The sequence below is a fragment of the Muscardinus avellanarius genome (genome assembly GCF_963383645.1).
Source record: "Muscardinus avellanarius genome assembly, chromosome: 3".
Classification (NCBI taxonomy): domain Eukaryota; kingdom Metazoa; phylum Chordata; class Mammalia; order Rodentia; family Gliridae; genus Muscardinus; species Muscardinus avellanarius.
In genome coordinates this window covers 83128883-83143062 of record NC_137788.1, presented here as the reverse complement: position 1 = coordinate 83143062, position 14180 = coordinate 83128883, and the positions used below count along the sequence as shown (strand labels likewise).

Here is a 14180-nt window from a genome sequence, read left to right as displayed (position 1 = left end):
TGTTTCTAAAAAAGAATAAAAAATAGGGCCTGGGGTTGTAGCTCAGAGGTAGAATGCCCCTGGGATCCATCCTCAGTACCACACACACACACACACCAAAAAAAAATAATAATAATAACAACTAAAACCTTGGGGCAATAATGTGATCCTAAACATGAAATAATATGAAAACTGATTTCTACGCCGAGCGTGGTGGCGCACGCTTGTAATCCCCGTGCTTGGGAGGCAGAGACAGGAGGATCGCGCAGGTTCGAAGCCAGCCACATGCGCTGGCTTAGGAGACCCTGTTTCCAAATAAAAATGTAAAAATAGGTCTGGGAGTGTAGCCCGGAGGTAGAAGGGCTTCCAGGAATCCCAGTACCACCAAAAAAAAAAAAAAGAAAGAAAGAAAACTGATATCTAAATTTTCAATTTTAAGTCAAGTGTGATGGTGCATGATTATAATTCCAGTATTTGGGAGGCTGAGACAGGAGGATTGCCTGTTCACAGCCAGCCTCACCAACTTAATGAGGCCATCTGCAACTTAGTGAGACACTGTTTCAAAATAAAGGAATAAAATAGGGCTGGAGGTGTAGCTCTGAGGTTAGAAGGTTCCTGGTTCCATCCCCAGTACCATAAAAAATAAATAAATAAATAAATTTACAGTTTTAAACTCCCAGCCTCAAATTCCACAATGGCAAGAAATAGTGTGTCTGTATTAGATTACCATTCACTGGAAACACAGTATCTTTATTCTAAACTGAGAACAGTAAAAACCAGAAATCTAGTCAAATCTGTGAAGGCTTATTCTACTCCCAATAGTCTTCTACACCAAGTTACACATATCTAGAGTTTACATATCAAGCTGATATGAGCTGATTCTACATTAGTTTCTAGTAAATGTTTCCCTCAAGTCCTCATACCACTAGGAATTTTTAAATATGGAGGTGTATTAAAATTTAAGAGAAAAATTAAAAATATTCCCAGCATTTCCTAAGGCTATAAAACAATTTTTAATTTAGAGTAGAAATTCCCATCTCTCCTACAGTTTACCTTTTCAAATTGCTAAGAAACTATTTAAGCGCTAAAATAACTAAATTACAAGAGGTATGGAGGGCTAAAATAGTTTCTGACTGTATTATATTTTAAACTTTCTTAAAAATCCTGAGGATGTGGCTCAGTGATAGCACCTAATACCACACCCAAAAATTAAAAAATTACATTTTAGTTTTCACTGGAATATTTTCTTAAGGCTTTTTCTACTGTGTGATAAAGACTGAAATTTAAGAAAACAAAGAAATATAAACTGGGCATGACGGCCCACACATGTAATCTCAGTACTTGGGAGGCTGAGACAGGAGGATAGCAGGCTATTAGCCATCCTCAGCTACTCAGTGAGGCTATTGAGTGAGATCTTGTTTCAAAATAAATTTAAAAATTGGGCTAGGAGTGTAGCTCAGAGGTAGAATGCCCGTGGGTTCAATTTGCAGTGCCACACACACAAAAAAAGAAAACAGAGCAGTAGGTGTAATGCCTACTGCTCAGAAGTACAATGCCCCTGGGGTTCAATCTCCAGTATCATAAAAACAAAAAATCTAAATTGAGAGTAAATCCAAATATTCCTCCATTGTTTTCCTATGTGTACTTTTAGAAAGTGCTCTGCCAGCTGGGTGTGGTGACATATGCGTGTAATCCCAGTACTTGGGAGGTTGTGCCAGAAGGATCACAAATTAGAAATCAGTCTCAGTAATTTAGCAAAAACCTCAGCAACTTAGTGAGACCCTGTTTCAAAAAAATCTTTAAATAAAATAGGAATAGGGATGAAGCTCGGAGAGAGAAGCCCCTGGGTTCAATCTTCAGTACCAGAATTCTGCTGTCATTCTAGCTTCCTCTGATGTGTGGGTCATTTAAGTACGTGAAATAAAAATATCTTCTAATTATAAAAATGGAAAATAAAACTACAGCCACTTCTGGTCGTTAATGACAACATAATTAACCACAGGATGCGTAAAGCAAAAGGAAAAGGTGTAAGAATGCCTGAGCTCCTAACCAATAGAGTTGAATTTGCCAGGGGTAGTGGAGCATGCTTAAGGTCCCAGTACTGGCGGGGGTGGGGGGTGGGGGGGTGTTTAGACAAGAGGACCGCAGGTTCGCAGCCAGCCTCACCAAATTAGTGAGCCCTCCACACTTAGTAGGACCTTGTTTCAAAGTAAACAGTAAAATACAGACCTGGGGGTATGGCTTGGTGGTACAGTGTACCTGAGTTCAATCCCTAGTTCCGCAAAAATAAATCAATAAATATGAGTTGAATTTTATACAATTCCTTTACATACAGCCCTTCCTATGACTAGAATAATGATTGCTATCTAAGAAACGGAATGGAAGAGCCCCTGAGACATTTCTTCTTGGGCGGTGTGTTTGCAGACCGGGCAAAGCACTTGTCCACAATGTCGCAGGAGAGATTCCTGAGCTGGCTTAGTAGATGTTCAACTAGATACGCTCTAAAGTCTCTTTCAGTTCTAAGATTCCCAATCCGTGCGCGAGACGTGAAAAACAGAAGGTGCTGCTGCGCTGCAATTCATCGATCTGCTTTCAGTCCCCTCCGGACCGTGCACACACACGGCGCTCACAAGTTCTCTCTCCCCTTCCCTCTCTGCAGTGATTTCGCGAGATTCCCGCAAACAAAAGGCTCGTAAAACGCGCACAGGTGGGATGGGGGAGGGCGGCGCCCCCACGGGCCGCACCTGGGCCGCGGCGCGCACCTGGTCGGCCGCCCGGCATTGTCTGCGCCGCGGCGGGGGCGGGGGTCCAGACGCGGCGGTCGGCCTCGCCCCCCCCCCCCAGCCTCGGCGGCGCGGGCGCGGCCGCCGAACAAAGCCGCCGCCCCACCTGGGCGCGGGCCGGCCGCGCTCGCCGCACAATGGCCCCGCGGGCTCGCGAAGGCGGGACGCCGGCCCGGCCCGGGGCGCGCCGCACACAAAGGGCGCGGACCCGCCGCCCCCGCCGCCCGCGCTCACCCACAGCTCCGTGCCCCAGCTCATGGCGGAACGCGCGGCGCCGCGGCCGTCTGGCTGCCCGCTGTCCGTCGGCTGCGCCGTCGGTCGGTCCGACTCGCCCGGGCTCCGGCTCCGCGGATCCGCCTCGAAAGGTGCCGCCACCGCCGGGCTCCCAGTGAGCGAGAGAGCCGCGACTGGCCCCGCGCCCGCGGCCCGCCCCCCGCCCGGGGAGGAGGGCGGCGCGGTGCACCCTGGGATCGCGGCGGACCGCGCCCGCCCCGCGGAGCCCGCCGCCGCCTCCGCGCGGAACCCTGACAAAGAAGCCGCGCGGGGTCAGGCCGAGAGGGCTGAGCTCCGGGTGTCACGGAACCTGGTGGGTGGCGGTGGTCTCTCACGTCGGGCTCAGGCTTCGGCTTCCCGGTTCTGGGGGATCAGCAGCGCGGGGTAAAGGTCGGGTGTCACCTGGGAGGGTAACGTGTCTGATTGTGTTTTAAAAATAAAGCGTTTTCATATTACCGTAAGTTCTTTGAGGAAATCATAAGAATGAGCATTCGTCCAGTAGTCATTTGGGGAAGTTGCCATGACAGGCGGTGGGAGCCGTGGGCTAGGAGAGCCCAGCTGTCTGTCACCTGCAGGAGGAGAGGGGTCCCCTGAGGTCCAGGCTGCACCTGTGGGGGCTGCGCAGGTGGGGAGCCAGGTGTCTCTCTGGCCGCGTAAACAGCCTGTCCAGAACGTCAGAGCCCCCGAGCCTCGAGGCAGGTCCACCACTTCCTTTTCCCCTAGGAAGTTACTTCCCAGCCTAACTCCAAGGTTAGACAGCCAGCAAGCTTGGCCGCGCTATTAGATACCAAGGACAGTATGCTTAGCAACTTCCTAACACATGCTTTAATATTAACTGCTTGTCTCCTAAACACACACGCATTTCAGTCCAGCCGACGTGTAGAGTACTCCTCAGTGACTCGTGACAGCTGAGTGTCTCAGTTCTCCCGACCGGCTGTGCCGGGTTTTCAAACTCCTCTCCTATACACGCCTGCGCGGGCGCTACACCCTCTTGAGCTCCTTGTCCTTGCTTAGCTGGGTCCCTCCGGGTTAAAGCAAATAGCCTGAGGTCTCCTAACAGTCCCACCTTTAATCTTGCTAACATCTTTGCCATCCTTCTTTGAGGTAACTTGAACATATAAATTTCATGTGGGTTATGGCCAATTTTTAAATGTTTATTTGTACCTTATAATAAAAAGTCAAATACTGACCAACACTTCCTAGTATTTTCTATATTGTCTCTATTTCAAATAGAATTCCTTCAAAATTAATCCCTGATCCCCTCGTGGAACATACCTGGGCTACAGCCCCAGCCCTTTTTTGATTTTTTGGCTTGAAGCAGGGTCTCACTAAGTTGCTGAGGGCCTCTCTGAATTGCTGGCTTGGAACCTGCAATCCTCCTGTCTCAGGAAGATCTTCCAAGAAAACTGAGATTACAGGTGTGCTGCCACCATCCGGGCTTTCAAGGTTATCTATGTCACCTAACAGTGCTACTAACCACCTCTCCTCTCCCTCTTGCTCCATAAATATATTGAATATATTTAGCAATCATAAACACTAATTAGTAATGGAAATATGTTTATTAAATGGATGTCTCTTTTTTGTGGTAATAGGGATTGAACCGGAGGCCTTTTTTTCTTTTCTTTTCTTTTCTTCTTCTTTTTTTTTTTTTTTTTTTTTCAGTACCTGAGATGGAACCCAGGGGCGTTGTACCTCTGAGCTACACCCCCCACCCGTCCTATTTTTTAGTATTTTAAATTTTTGAAACAGGGTCTCACTGCCTCCCAAATGCTGGGGTTACAAGCGTGCACCACCACACCTACCACCACACCTGGCCTTCTTTTCTTTCTTTCGTTCTTTCTTTTTTTCTTTCTTTCTTTCTTTTTTCTTTTTTTTTTTTTTTTTTTTGTGGTACTGGGTATAGAACCCAGGGGCCTTCTACCTCTGGGTTACACTCCCAGACCTATTTTATATTTTATTTGAAAACAGGGTCTCTTAAACCAACCCGCTGGCTTTGAACCGGGCCATCCTCCTGTCTCCGCCTCCCATGCGCAGGGATTACAAGTGTGCGCCACCACGCCGGGCTCTTTCTTCTTTTAAACAGGGTCTTGATAGTTTGCTGACAGTCTCACTGAGTTGCTGAGTATGATCTTGAGCCTGCAATCCTCCTATCTCAGCCTCCCAAGTACTGGGATTGTAGTCATGTGCCACCATGCCCCGCTGGATGTCTCATTATTTAGAACCATTCCAATACTAAAATTTATCATATCTAAGAACTGTCATAAACCTTAACACATATGGGCCATAATTTAAATAAAAATATGTGCTTTCCCTTTAAAAAGTAAAATTATAGCTGGGTGTGTTGGTGCTCATTGTAATCCCAGTACGTGGAAGGTTGAGGCAGGAGGACTGCAGATTTAAGGACAGCCTCAACAATAGTGAGACTCCATCACCCAAGTGAGACCCTGCTTCAAAATAAAAGTAAAAATTATGGTTGGGGATGAAACTCGGTCAAATGCTCCTGAGCTCAGTCCCCAGCACCATACACAAAAACAGTAAAATTATCTGTGGTTCACATTAAATTTATATCCAACCATGCTGTCAATATAATTCCCCAATAGAACATAAAGTCTTACCTCCAAAGCAAACATATTTCTTCTTTCGAAGTTTCTGAATAGGACTCGACACTTAATTCATTTTTCTTCAAATAAAAAACTAGATTTGTGGATCTCGAAGTTAATATTCAAATTTAGATAAAATTTGTTATTGTCCATTACTATAAAGTTTTACATGTAATTTATGTGACTAACTCGGACTGATCATTTCTTCTAAGCAGTTGTTTGTAATTTACAAGATTCACTATTAATGTCAATGTTTTTAGGCAAAAGTAATTAAAAGTTGTTAACTAGGGCTGAGGGCTCAATGATAAAGCACTTGCCTAGCATGCTTGAACCCCTGGATTCATTCTCCAGACCCAGAAAAAACAAGAAAGAAAAGTATAACAATAAAGAAATAAATGTTTAGTGTTATATTTTATTATTAAAAATAAAGAATGGGGGGTCCCAAGTGCTGTGTGCATGTAAGTCACTGTCAACATGATTTACATTATGATGTGAGTCTATAATGCACCAATAAAAGTATATAGAATAAATAAAGCTTAATCAGATTTCAAAGTACTCTTTTTATAACAAATCACTAAAGTCGCATATGGACATTTTAGCTGAGAGACATGCAATTTTTAATAGACACTTATAGAGTCAAACAAGTATATGATCAGCATGGCAGTTTATAAAGCTTTTTATGATTTTTCTCATAAGCAAAATTATTTGGGTATTAAATTTTTGGAGGTTAGACCCAGGGGCATTCTACCTCCAAGCTACATCCCCAACTCTATTTTATTTTTTATTTTGAAACAGTCTCACTAAGTTGCTGAGGATCCTGCTAAGTTGCCAAGGTTCTAAGTTGCTGAGGCTGCCTTCAGACCTGTGATCCTTCTGGCTTAGCCTCTCAAGTACTGGGATTACAGGTGTGGACCCTGCGCCTATCTAATTAACTTATTTTATACATGATTTTTTTAATGAACCCTTAGCAAAGCATCTTTTTTTTTTTTTTTTTTTTTTTTTTTTTGGTGGTACTGGGGTTTCTGGAAACCCTTCTACAGGGTTACACTCCCAGACCTATTTCATATTTTTTTATTTGGAAACAGGGTCTCTTAAGACAGCGGGATCCTCCTGTCTCCGCCTCCCAAGCGCGGGGATTACAAGCGTGCACCACCACGCCGGGCTAGCAAAGCATCTTTGTATGCAGTTCAAACATATCATTTTTATTTCAAAACAAGGTAAAATATAACTCAGTTTTTAAAAGAAATACCTCTTTAATAGAACAGAAATCTTGATTTATTCCTGATGCTACCCTCATATCATAACTTGACTCATTATGCAAAAAACTGCCAAACCAATTATACCTTTTTTGCTACTTGACCTACTGGCAATTAATTACCATGTAGTTTCTATTTCATATTACGTATTTCATAAAGTAATCAACACTAAGAATCAAGGAAAGAATTATTCTGTTTTTCACTTAATTTTTATAATGGAGCCACTCTACCAAGTAAACGCAAAAGGGCATACATTTTCTTTTTTTCTTTTTCTTTTTTTTTTTTTTTTTTTGTGGTACTGGGGTTCCTGGAAGCCCTTCTACCTCCGGGCTACACTCCCAGACTTATTTTTACATTTTTATTTGGAAACAGGGTCTCCTAAACCAGCGTGCGCGGCTGGTTTCAAACCTGCGCGATCCTCCTGTCTCCGCCTCCCAAGCACGGGGATTACAAGCGTGCGCCACCACACCCGGCAAAAGGGCATACATTTTCAAAGGCTTTTTTCCAGCCAGGCATGGTGGCGCACACTTGTAATCACTGCTCTTGGGAGGCTGAGACAGGAGGATCGCACAGGTTTGAAGCCAGCCACAGCTACTTAGTGAGGCTCTCAGCAACTTAGTAAGACCCTGTTTCCAAATAAAATTTAAAGTCTGGGAGTATAAGCCGGAGGTAGAAAGTCCCTGGGTTCTTCCCCCAGTAACACCAAAAAAAAAAAAAAAAAAAAAAAAAAAAAAAGGCTTTTTTCCAGTTTTAAGAATTTTTACACCATATTTTTGTTTTCCAGTACTGGGGATGGAATCCAGGAGCATTCTACCTCCAAGCTACACCCCCAGACCTATTTTTTATTCTTTATTTTGAAACAGGGTCTCACTGAGTTGCAAAGGGCCTAAGTAGCTGAGGCTGTCCGCAAATGGCGATTCTCCTGTGTCAGCCTCCCAAATGCTGGGATTACAAGTGTGGGCTACCATGCCTAGCTACCATATTTATTTATTTATTTATTTATTTATTTATTTATTTATTTATTTTTTGGTGGTGGTGGTACTGGGATTCCTGGAAACCCTTCTACCTTCGGGCTACACTCCCAGATCTATTTTTATACTTTTTTTTTTGAAACAGGGTCTCTTAAGCCAGCATGGCTGGCTAAGAACCTGTGCCATCCTCCTGCCTCCGCCTCTCAAGCACAGGGATTACAAGCGTGCGCCACCACGCCCAGCCCCATATTTTTTAATATGCTTTTATTGGTGCATTATAGTCTTACATCATAATGTAAATTATTTTGACAATGACATACATGCACACTGCACTTGGTGACCACCTCTTTATTTTCCCCCTTCCTAATATAGAGTACTGAGATTGCCATTGGTATATTCACATAGATACACATAGTCAGTGGTAGTATTTTTATTAATGAACCTCAGTCTTCCTGTCCCCTTTCCCTAGACCACCTCCCTGCTCCACTGAGATTTCTCTTCCATTAGCTGGAGTCCCTCTGGTATCCCAATTACTCCCTAGCTTGCCATATTAGGAAAAACTTATGACTCTTCCTCTTCACTCACTTTCTTTCTTTCTTTCTTTCTTTCTTTCTTTCTTTCTTGACCCTTCACTCTCTGTGACTGGCTAATCTCACTTAACATAATGTTCTCCAAGTCCTTCCTTTTTTTTTTTTTTTTTTTTTTTTGGCAGATCTGGGGATGGAACCCAGGGGCATTCAATCTCCGAGCTACACCCTCTGCCCTATTTTTTATTCATATATATATATTGGTGGTACTGGGGTTCCTGGAAGCCCTTCTACCTCTGGGCTACACTCCCAGACCTATTTTTATATTTTTATTTGGAAACAGGGTCTCTTACGCCAGCGCGGCTGGCTTCAAACTTGCGCGATCCTCCTGTCTCTGCCTCCCAAGTGCGGGGATTACAAGCCTGCGCCACCATGCCCGGCTTTATTCTTTATTTTTGAAACAGGGTCTCACTAAATTGTGGAGGGCCGAAGTAGTTGAGGCTGCCCACGAACCGCGATCCTTCGGTCTCAGCCTCCGGAATGCTGGGATTACAAGTATGTGCCACCACGATCGGCGCCCATTTTCTTGCAGTGACATAATTTTGTTTTTTACTGACTGCTGAATAGAATTCCACTGTGTGATGTCCCATAATTTTGTAATTCATTCATCTGTTGATGGACACCTAGGTCGGTTCCATAACTTGGCTATTGTGAATTGTGCTGTTATGAACATGGGTATGCATATATTACTGTAGTTCTTCAGTTTCAACCTCTTTGGAAAGATACCCAGGAGTGGTAGGGCTAGATCATATGTATGCCATATCTTTTTAATTGTAAGAAATACTTTCATTGAATGCATTCTCTTCAGGCTTATGGTTGAACTGTGGTCTATAATGAGCCTCTGAAGTGTTGCTTTTTTGCATATTTTCTTATATACCAATTCAAATGAGAATTCCTCTTATAATTTTTCCTGATTAGTTTTTAGGTATTTATTTATTTTTGTGGGACTGAGGATTGTACTCTAGGGTGTTCTAACTCTAATAAAAACAAGCCCTTCCTTCCTGCCTGCCTTCCTTTCTTTCTTTTTTTTTTTTCTTTTCTTATTTATTTATTGGCAATGGGGCTTGAACATGGGGCATTCTACCTCAGAGCTACATCCCCAGCCCTATTTTGTTTTTATTTTGAGACAGGATCTCACTACATTGTGGAGGGCCACACTAAGTTGCTGAGGCTGGCTGCAAACCTGCTATCCTCCTGTCTCAGCCTCCCTAGTACTGGGATCAGGTGTAGGTCAATGTGCCCAGCTTAAGTTTTTATTTTGAATTTGCACATAATAATGATCACAAGAGCCATTTGTTAACATAATTTCTTTGTTATGAATATTTAGCTAATGCCACTTCCAGTTTCAAATTTTCCCTGCATAAATTCATGTGTGTGTGTGTGTGTGTATGTATGTGTGTGAGAGAGAGAGAGAGACAGACAGACAGACAGAGATAAAGAGAGAGGATTGAACACAGAGATGGGTGGCTGAACTACATTCCCACTCCTTTTAATTTTGAAACAGGGTTTGGCAAAGTTACTGGGTGCTGGCCTCCAACCTGCAATCCTCCTGTCTCCATCTCCCAAGAACTGGAATTACCAGCCTGTGCCACTGTACCTAGCTATGAATTTTTTTTTAAGTCAGAATGTGAATTATAGTCACTGTTGCATTCTGAAATATGTAATGTGTAATACTTTACTACCCCAAATACATCAACCTCCAATCATAAATCAATCTGTTGGTTGCAAGGGAAAAATATGGCTTTAGATCAACTTAATTTCTGTGCAGAAAGCTTTTCTTAGCATGTATATATCAATGTCCCATCCATGAATTGTTACCAATCACAGAATTTCCACTACCCAAAGGAAACCATTTCTAGCATAAATAATAGCAACTCCCTTTTTCTCATTTAAAAGTTAATTATGAGCCAGGTGTGGTGGCGCACGCTTGCAATCCTAGCATTTGGGAGGCTGAAACAGGAGGATCCAGGTTCGCGGACAGCCTCAGCTAGTACTTAGTGAGGCCCTTTGCAACTCAGCGAGACCCTGTTTCAAAATAAAGAATAAAAAACAGGGCTGGGAGTGTAGCTCAGAGGTAGAAAGCCCCTGGATTCCACCCCCAGTACCACAAAATAATAATAATAATAATTATGTCTTAAAACAATAGAGGTAGTGTCCATAAATAAAATTATTATCTAAATAGGCCAGAGCCGGGCGTGGTGGCGCATGCTTGTAATCCCTGCGCTTGGGAGGCGGAGACAGGAGGATTGCACAGGTTCGGAGCCAGCCTCACTGGTTTAAGAGACCCTGTTTCAAAAAAAAAATATATATATATATATATATATATTAGGTCTGGGAGTGTAGCCCGGAGGTAGAAGGGCTTTCAGGAACCCCAGTACCACCAAATAAATAAATAAATGGTGGCGCACGCTTGTAATCCCAGTGCTTGGGAGGCTGAGACAGGAGGATCGCGCAGGTTCGAAGCCAGCCTCAGCTACTTAGTGAGACCCTGTTTCCAAAAAAATATAAAATGGGTCTGGGAGTATAGCCTGGAGGTAGAAAGCCTCTGGGTTCCACCACCAGTACCACCACAAAAATAAATAATAAATAAACAAACAAACAAATAAATAAATAGTTAAGCCAGAAAATCCAACTAAAACTATGTTGGGAAAAATACCAAAGTCTCTACACTTGGCATGTCCATTTTAATGCTTCCGATGAAGCACCACACCAGAAACAAAATCCTACTGGCACACTGATTCCTTGCCAGCCAAATGAAGAATAGCACTGGCTAGTTAACAGTCATCACTACTTTCTGTACTACATTTTCTTAACCAAGAATTGGAATAAATTCAGACTCCAAGGACATAGCTTAAGGAGGCTCATTGTAAAAGAAAAAAGAGAAGAAGAAAAAAAGAAAACAGAAAAATAGAAAGAGGATGAGAGAAACGGGCTATTTTATGCTTTTTGGGATTTTGGATTTCTGTTTTCTATTATTTCTCTAATGAAACTTGGCAAAAAAAAAGAGAAAATTCTATATGAATCAAATGGAATCAATCCACTTAAAGAGGTGACTCACTTCTTTTCTATGATTGGTTATTTTCCATTGTAGTATTATAGAACCGAGCATTTCTAACAACTGTTAAGTATTTATTTAGATAAAATTGCCTTCTAAGCAAAAGTTACAGACTTCTTGAGGTGTTTATTATACCTTCTTAGACTCAATGTCTACGAGTGAGCCGGGCGTGGTGGCACATGTTTTAATCCCAGCATTTGGGAGGCTGAGACCAGAGAATCCTGGTTCATGGACAGCCTCAGCCTTTTGCAACTAAGTGAGGGACCCCGTTTCAAAAATAAAAAATAAAGACAAAAAATTAGGGCTGAGGGTGTAGCTCGGAGGTCAATTGCCCCTAGGTTTCATTCCCAGACCTGCAAAAAAAATTAAAATGTCTACTAGTTAAATTTCTTAACTGGTACTGGGTGGTACTGGGGATGGAACCCAGGGGCATTTTACCTCCCCTCAGCCCAATTTTTTATTCTTTATTTGGAAACAGGGTCTCACTAAGTAGCTGAAGCTGGCCGAGAACCCAGATCCTCCAGTCTCAGCCTCCCAGGTGCTACATGAACCACCATGCCCAGCTAAGTACTCCTATATTATTGGATTATTTTTCTTTTGTGTTTGTTGGTTTATTTATTTGTTCAGAAGGGTGACCTTTGTGAAAAATTTCAAGATATGCACATCAATTAACAAAGAACACATAGCTCTCTATTTTCTTTTTATGACCTTCCAGTCAGGTACATCATGTAAACTAATAGACATAAAACTGGCACGTATAGGCTTGCAAGAGCCCATTGTTAAATTTTTAGGAATTTAACAACCTGCAAGAGGGTTGTTAAAAATGTAAGTTCATGCCGGGCGTGGTGGCGCACACTTGTGATCACCATACTTGATCCCGCGCTTGGGAGGCGGAGACAGGAGGATCGCGCAGGCTGGAAGCCAGCCACGCTGGCTTAAGAGACCCTGTTTCCAAATTTTAAAAAAGTATAAAAATAGGTCTGGCAGTGTAGCCAGAAGTAGAAGGGTTTCCAGGAACCCCAGTACCACCAAAAAAAAAAAAAAAATGTAAGTTCATTTTTTAAGGGGTATTTTACCTCTGAACTACATTTTGTAAGGGGTATTTTACCTCTGAACTACGCTCACAGCCATATATATATATATATATATATATATATATATATATATATATATACATACATACCATGGTAATTGCCCAATGCTACAAATCTGAGTTGTTTTTCCCTGGGAAAACTGATCATTAAACATTAGCATAACGCCGGGCGTGGTGGCGCACGCTTGTAATCCCCGCGCTTGGGAGGCAGAGACAGGAGGATCGCGCAGGTTCAAAGCCAGCCACGCGTGCTGGTTTAGGAGACCCTGTTTCCAAATAAAAATATAAAAATAGGTCTGAGAGTGTAGCCCAGAGGTAGAAGGGCTTCCAGGAACCCCAGTACCACCAAAAAAAAAAAAAAAAAGTAAGTTCATTTGGCAGGCATGGTGGTGCACGCCTGTAATCTCAGTACTTGGGTGGCTCAGACAGGAGGATCACAGATTCAAACCCAACCTCAGTAACTTAGCAAGGCTCTCAGCAACTTAGAGAAGAATTTAACAGAAATCTATTAATCTATTATTGCTTCCAAATAGAATAAAATAGGGCTGGGAGTGTAGTTCTGAAGTAAAATACCCTTGGATTCAATCCCTAGCATGCACGCACGTGCGCAAGCACACACACACACACACACACACACGCACGCACAAAGTTAGCTCAGGCTGTGGGTATAGCTCAGTAGTACAGAGCTTACTTAACAAGTAGGACGCTCTGGATTCAATTCCTAGCAAGCACTGCAGAAGACAAAAACAAACAAAAATGTTAGTTCAATGCCTGCCATGATAAGAGTGTGTGTGTGTGTGTGTGTGTGTGTGTGTGCGCGCGCATGTGCGTGGGATTGAATCCAGGGGTATTTTACCTCTGAACTACACTCACAGCCCTATATATATACCATGGTAATAGCCCAATGCTACAAATCTGAGTTGGTTTTCCCCTGGGAAAACTGATCATTAAACATTAGCATAACACTGTCTAAATCTTACACAGAGTAATAGTGAAGAAAATGACTTAGTCCGTCTTAGTTTACGTTGTTATAACAAAATAACACAGACTGGGTGACTTATAATGAACAAAAAATATATTTTCACACTTCTGGTGGCTGGGAAGTCCAAGGACAAACAAAGGACTGCATCAGACAAGGCTCTCTGTGCCGCCTTCGCCAGAGAGGGAAGCAGAAGAGCAAGAAACACAGGGAGAAGAGGCCCCACTCACCGTGAATACACACCCACACCCACGCTGGTGACACCGGCCGTCCCACAGTGACAATACTTCTCCATTCACGTGGCAGGTGCTTCATGACTAACCACCGCTGTAATAGTGCCACTTCTCAACACTGCTGCATGGAGTATTAAAATTCCAACACAAGGCCAGGCGTGGTGGCGCACGCTTGTAATCCCTGCGCTTGGGAGGCAGAGACAGGAGGATCGCGCAAGTTCGAAGCCAGCCGCGCGCGCTGGCTTAGGAGACCCTGTTTCCAAATAAAAATGTAAAAATAGGTCTGGGAGTGTAGCCCGGAGGTAGAAGGGCTTCCAGGAACCCCAGTACCAAAAAAAAAAAAAAAAAAAAAATTCCAACACAAGAACTTT

The 14180-nt window shown here is 43.1% G+C and overlaps 1 protein-coding gene across 1 annotated transcript in view; it reads right to left on the bottom strand.

Moving 5' to 3' along the window:
- The window catches only part of FNBP1L (formin binding protein 1 like), a gene marked incomplete at both ends in the record, with an annotated part of 122521 nt that extends 108630 nt beyond the window's left edge, over positions 1 to 13891 (bottom strand). Inside the window, 2 exon segments of the mRNA XM_080691473.1 lie at positions 2997 to 3286; positions 13807 to 13891. Of these exon segments, the coding sequence (XP_080547599.1) occupies positions 2997 to 3286; positions 13807 to 13891 (375 nt within the window).
- Positions 13892 to 14180: the final 289 nt, after the last annotated feature.